This window comes from Pinus tabuliformis, chromosome 8 (assembly GCF_031772625.1).
Source record: "Pinus tabuliformis cultivar Carrire ecotype Pingquan chromosome 8, CPIR1, whole genome shotgun sequence".
Lineage (NCBI taxonomy): Eukaryota > Viridiplantae > Streptophyta > Pinopsida > Pinales > Pinaceae > Pinus > Pinus tabuliformis.
In genome coordinates, this window is record NC_142294.1 from 645,145,707 (window position 1) to 645,152,280 (window position 6,574).

The window sequence follows — 6,574 nt, forward strand, 5'->3', positions numbered from 1 at the left end:
TCAAATATGTATTATAAACCATAAAGTGAGCTACACAATGTGAACATACCTAAGAGTTTGTTTAAAACTAATTGGAATCCAAAACATCTTTAAAAAAATTCATATTATCATAAATTCTAATTTTTACGTGACACAATTTGAAGATCTATGATTATCCAAATCACTTTCATCATAAATTCTAATTTTTACGTGACACAATTTGAAGATCTATCATTATGAATCATTATCCAAATCACTTTCACCAATACCAAGTAGCATAAAAATTAAAATTTTTCATTGTGAATGATTATCTAAATCACTTTCATCAATGATAAATCTTAGAAGTAAGTGAATTATAATATTAAAGGAAAATCCCATAAAATTTCTCCAAATCTTAGAAGTAAGTGAATTATAATATTAAAGGAAAATCCCATAAAATTTCTCCAAAAAAATGTTCTTTTTAGGGTAAAATTGATGAACATGGGTTAATAGTTAATTTAGTAAAAAAAATTCTTTTTAGGGTGAAATTGATGAACATGGGTTAATAGTTAATTTAGTAATGAATTTTAGTTGTCATAAAAGATGGTACCTTTTCTTAATCAACGGTTTGCACTTAATTAAAATTTGAGATAAAATTGGGTGCTTATTGGTGTTTAGACTAATGTTTTAAGAAAAATAAAGATGGACCATGATTGAGGATAGAAGATTAAAAAAAACGTATCTATTTCTTTTCCAAATAATACAATTGCTTTATACAAATAGCCTTACTCCAAAAATTACAACTACGCATTCCATGAATAGCTAATAAAATACATCAATTAAATGGAAAATTAAGAACATTGTTGGGACAATGATTGCCACAAATCCCATCAATCTCTCATGTGGTAGTCACTTTAGGAAAAGCCAAATCCATTATCCCCTACATTTAGTTAATTTCCTTCCGTCCATCATTTGTAATATTATTGGAAGTATAAACTTTGAATAACATTATGTCACTAAACTTCATCATTATAAAGTGTAATTTTAGAAACTTTTCGAAAGCAATTTCTTCTTTTACAAAACATCTTCCACTTTGAGTGAAAAAACATCTTTAGGTTGCTTGACCTTAATCGATTGAGCTTCTCCAAAAATAAGAACTGGGTTACAATCCCACTCAAAGTGCATGACATTTATGGATTGAGCTTCTCCAAAGATAAGAACTTGGTTACAATCTCACTCAAAGTGCATATATAGGGAATTATATGGTTATTTGGATAACCAACATTCTCTTCAAGGACATGCACATCTACTTCACAACTACACTCTTCTCCATATGCAATAATTATTGACTAACTACCACTTTAAATGTGAAATGGAGTAGCATTACTAGGAAAACAATGGGTGATTCATTAACAATCTCTACTCTGTTGTGCACAATTCTCTGTGAAAATTTCTATTTGTCCTCACTCTTTTAACTTTTGTTTTAATGATTCCACTTTATTTTCAAGTATCAAAATTTCATTGTTTAGTTGTGGTACTTCACTTATGGAAACTTCTAGTATTTGTATTTGAACACCAATTTTTCCTTTCCCTCTTATGGAAAGTCTCCACTAAGTAGCTTATACACATTCAAATGCACTAAGCTAATTATTTCTTGACTTTCAAAAATATCAATGAAAAATCTTACTTCCTTTTCAACTTTAATGTAGATTAGAGAAGGTACTAGCTAAGTTGCAAGTACTAGATTAATTAAATTATAGTTAAATTAAGTCGCAGGTACTAGGTACTATGTAGCCCTTGTTATGTACTAGGTACTATGTAGCTACTAGCTACAACTTGAGTGAGCCTAATGGTTAAGAGCATGTGTTTCTTTCTAAAAGGTCACATGTTCAAAATGAAAAAGATACTATGCCGAGATATTTACCACTTAAAAAATATTTATTTTTCACTAACCCACTCTCCACTAGCCAATTTTTATATAAAAGAAAACAATTTGAAATCCAATGATCAAGTTTAAATATGCCCTTGAGCTTCTTCTCACAATTTTTCTTTTTTAATAGTATTTCTAATAAATCATTTTAACCACACTCCTCTTCACTCTCGTATGGTCTTCCACACAACTTTGAGTTCTCTCATAGAGACTGTTTAATTTGAATTTGTAATTTCAAATGAGTTCTTATAAAGAGTGCTTCAATTCCATGGTTCCCTTTTGTATATTTTTTTTTCAAACTCTGGGTTCCCTTTGGTGTATTTTTCTTTTCAACTAGTCATGTAACAAGTACAAAAAATTCAATCAATTGTTCTTATAATATTATCTTACCCATCTAAAAAACCACGCTAAGTCATATATATTAGTGAATTGCTTAACGAATTCATTGCAAACGATAAACAAGACTATCATCCTTCCTCATTATGTTAAGGTGATATATTCATTTCTAAGAGGACATCTTGTTCACAAATGACTTTGTCTTATGCAAACATATAAACATGGTTCAAAGTCCTTTTGTGCATTGGTATTTGAAACATTCAAACGAAATGAGTCTGGAAGATTCAATATAATTCATTAACGTTTTACCATTTTAACAATGTGATTTTTAACTAAAACATTCACCATTTTCAAGTTGTCATAAACTAAAATTATGAACATTAAATTTCTGAGTCTCTACCCTTCGTAGACAGACAATAAGAATCTCCACTGGAACGATTATTGTTTAGGGCTTTATGAATGTCCCCAAAGTGTTTGAGATCTCCCCTATGAAAAGAAAACACTTAAATCAACGTTCATTATCAAAGAAAATACAGTTTTTTAACCAATCAGCGCAGAGCTCCGCTTAAGACCAGAGGGAAGTTACTCTTCTCAATTTGCGAATCGAGACAACCCGAAACTAAAGTACAAGAAAATAAGCAAAACAAGCACATCCAGAAAAGAATACCCATGGTGATTTAGAATAAATTACAGTTGCTCCAAAGAGCAATGTACATGAGGAATATAGATATATTACACAAATAATAAAGAGCTAGGTACATGAGGAATATCACCTAGTAAATGGGAATACATTTCCTGCAACTAATAAATTGATGAAAGGGAAATTTACATTTTCGAAGACCTGATTGCCACATCTACCAACGCGACGACCATGTGACGAGTCGGTAGCGGGTCACGGCGAGTCGCTCTCTGCTGAATGGAGACACAAACGTACGCAGCGGGAAGACGATAAATGTCCTTCACTTCTGGAAATTTATTTCAGTGTTTATGTCTACTTCCAGGCAAGTTTGTCGCGCATCTAATTTTCTATGTCAGTTACAATATCCTACTCCTTCCGTCTTCTGCTGGTAGAAAACCCCTTGATCGGAAGCCCGTGTGCAGAGTCGACGAGGCTTTAGCAAAATGGATATACAATTTGAATTTTACTAGGGCATTTGATTATAGGAGCACCTTCGTCTGGTCAGACCGGGGTGGGGCACGAAGAAGGTGGGTATGGCGATGGCGATGAAACAAGTACTGAGAAGCGTTTTAATTACCCTCTATCTATGTACACGTACACGCTTCGCAACAGCTGATCCGGAGATCTCTACCGTTTGGAGCGGTTGTGGAAATAGCGGCAATTATACATATACAAACGGTAGCGCGTTTCAGCTTAATCTAAACAAGGTTTTGGATTCACTGGTGAAAAATGTTTATGCCAGCGGATTCAATACCTCTAGTATTGTTTCTCAGGGGGGAACCAGCAATAGTACTGTTTACGGGCTTGTCCAGTGCAGGGGAGATTTAGATTCTTCCGATTGCAAACAGTGCGCATCCACGGCTAAAACAAATCTTGTTCAGAGATGCCACAACACTTCTGGATTCATTCAACTAGACGGCTGCTTCCTGCGGTACGACAATCATAACTTTTACAACGACATTGAGAGTAGGAAGAGTTTGCTATATAGTGTTCTCTGCAACAGAGACAATAGCAGTCAGCCACAACAGTTCACAAATGTTACCGCTCGAGCTACAGAGGCTCCCAAACTTTTTGCTGCAGATTCAGTTGCTGCGCCTGGTAATTTTTCGCAGAATATATACAGCTTGGCACAGTGTTGGAGAGATCTGTCCCAAACAAGTTGCGGATCATGCCAAATAGACGCCTTGTCATATATATTCCGATGCCAGAGTGGAGCTGTTGGGGCACAATTCGAAACTAAGAACTGCTATTTGCGTTACGAGGTCTATGAATTTTTCAACACTTCCGTTCTCTCTCCGCCGACAGGAGAAAGTCCTCCAATATCTTCTGGTATGTTCTTACATTGTTTGCCATGATAAGGAATATGGTATTGTTTTTAGGATTTTGTTTTGGTGAAATAAAACATAGCCAATTAAATTAGAATTGTTGTGCAAATTTTGCAGAAGGCAAAAAAGCTAATGTTCTTGGGATAATTCTGGGCGTAGTAGCTGCCACGGTTGTATTAATTGCACTCATAGGCATTTGGATGTGGAATATTTGCTATCGTCAAAAACGTCGGCAAGAGATTTATCGAACTGGAGGTCCTGAACTTGCAGCTAACTTACTCACTGTTAAGGACCTAAGGTGCTTCTGATTACGTTGTGTGCAAGATAAATAGACACCTTGTAATTGCTTTTGCAGGTGGGGAAGCAGATTCTGGCTTAAGGTCGAGCATAGCGAATCCAGAGCTCATTTTCAGGTACGAAATTCTGAGAGAGGCCACCTCCAATTTCAATCTAGAGAACAAACTTGGAGATGGAGGTTTTGGATCCGTGTATAAGGTGAGAGTTTAATATCTCTTACAATTAAATAAATTAGATATTCGGAAATAGCAGCACCTAGTAAAATTGGAGAAAAAAAAAATGAAGTTTGTCGATCTGCAGGGGATTCTGCCTGATGGCAGAGTGATTGTAGTAAAACGGCTCTATATGGGTACAAGGCATGCAGATGCTGAATTTCTGAATGAAGCGAATCTTATCAGTGGTGTTCAACACAGGAATCTAGTGAAATTGCTTGGTTGCTCAGTCGAAGGCTCAGAAAGGCTGCTAGTTTACGAATACCTCCAAAACAGTAGCCTCGACAGATTTCTATTCGGTTTCTACTCGTTCTTGATCCCTGGATGCTTCTTGGGTTCCTTTATTTTATATGTAGTTTCAGCTAATATATTTATGGTCTGTGATGCATTGCAGATACAACAAAACGACATTTACTTGACTGGAAAAAGAGATATGAAATCATAGTTGGAACTGCGCGTGGTCTGGCCTATCTTCATGAAGAATCTCATATTCGGGTCATCCACAGAGATATTAAAGCCAGCAATATTTTGTTAGATGATAAACACAGACCCAAAATAGCAGACTTTGGGTTAGCCAGATTCTTTGCAGAAGATCAAAGCCACGTCAACACTCGAATTGCAGGAACCTTGTAAGAATTTTCTCCTAGGATTCCCAACTAATTGTTTCAATAAGTTACAGACGTACATGAATCAATTAGAACTCATATATCTGAATATGGATAATATTGTTTTGAGGTGGCTATGTTATGGAGATTTGATTGCGTATGAAACTGTGCAGAGGTTACATGGCCCCTGAGTACGCCTTACGCGGACAGTTGACAAAGAAAGCAGATGTGTTCAGTTTTGGAGTGCTTCTACTTGAGATTATCAGCGGAAGAAAGAATCAGAGTTCTGATGAAGACATGGAGTTTCTCATAGAAGGCGTATGGTTTATGTCGATGTCATCTTAATTTTCTCAATTCCTTATAGTGTTACATCCCTTGCTAACTAAAGTTTTTATGTTTTTGTTGATATGACCAAGCAGACATGGAGACTATATACAACAAATAGAGCTTTAGAAATTACGGATCCCACATTGGAGGTCGGTTATTGGTCGAAGAAAGGGATTAAAGTAATTAAAATTGGTCTTCTGTCCGGGCAAGCAGCTCCTGCTTTGCAGCCTTCAATGTTCCAGGTGGTGGCGATGCTAACAAGTGAAACCGAGCATCTTCCTTCGCCCACAAAGCCTGCTTTCATAGATTTGGATATCGCGAGAGATCTGTTGGAAATTTCTGATAATTTCAAACAAAACTGAACAGAGAGTAATACTTTGTTTTTACCACACAGGATCTTTACACGGCGGAACAACAAAAGAAAATGTTTCCAGAACATAGAGTTTTACACACACACATAAAAACTCGTCTTCATTAAAATACTGCTGTTACAAAATATGGTTCTTCCACTCTCACAGAGGGATTTACAAAAAAAAATCACACACTGATGTGTCTACTCTATATGCTATTTCGTTGTTGTGTTCTGCACTGCTATGCTCTAACTCTCATCCACACTCTCAGTTACATTGCTGTTCTGGGTATATATATCATCTATTACAAAGAAAATTCTCTTCTAGGTTATGCGTGGAGGTGTGTTGATGAGCCACCAACCACATTTACAATCTAAGATGGGCCTCTGACACAAATCGGCCTTTTCTGGTGCTCTGCTGGGGTAGACGCAGTAAACAGTAAATGAAACCCATAACCTGTTAATGCTTTTAGCTGCTCGAGGCGCGTCCTTCTTGGTCTCAACCATTCTTCTTCTTTAATGTTGTTGGAGAGAAGTTATGACATAAAGCTTTCTT

At 36.0% G+C, this 6,574-nt stretch overlaps 1 protein-coding gene across 1 annotated transcript; it reads left to right on the forward strand.

Moving 5' to 3' along the window:
* The first annotated feature begins 3,219 nt into the window (after positions 1–3,219).
* On the forward strand, positions 3,220–5,812 carry LOC149237186 (cysteine-rich receptor-like protein kinase 2). Its single transcript, XM_089366772.1, has 5 exons — positions 3,220–4,232; positions 4,346–4,483; positions 4,584–4,723; positions 4,826–5,036; positions 5,132–5,812. Exons 1-5 carry the CDS (start codon positions 3,437–3,439, stop codon positions 5,368–5,370), a joined length of 1,524 nt encoding a protein of 507 aa, XP_089222898.1. The 5' UTR covers positions 3,220–3,436; the 3' UTR covers positions 5,371–5,812.
* The last annotated feature ends 762 nt before the right edge of the window (positions 5,813–6,574 follow it).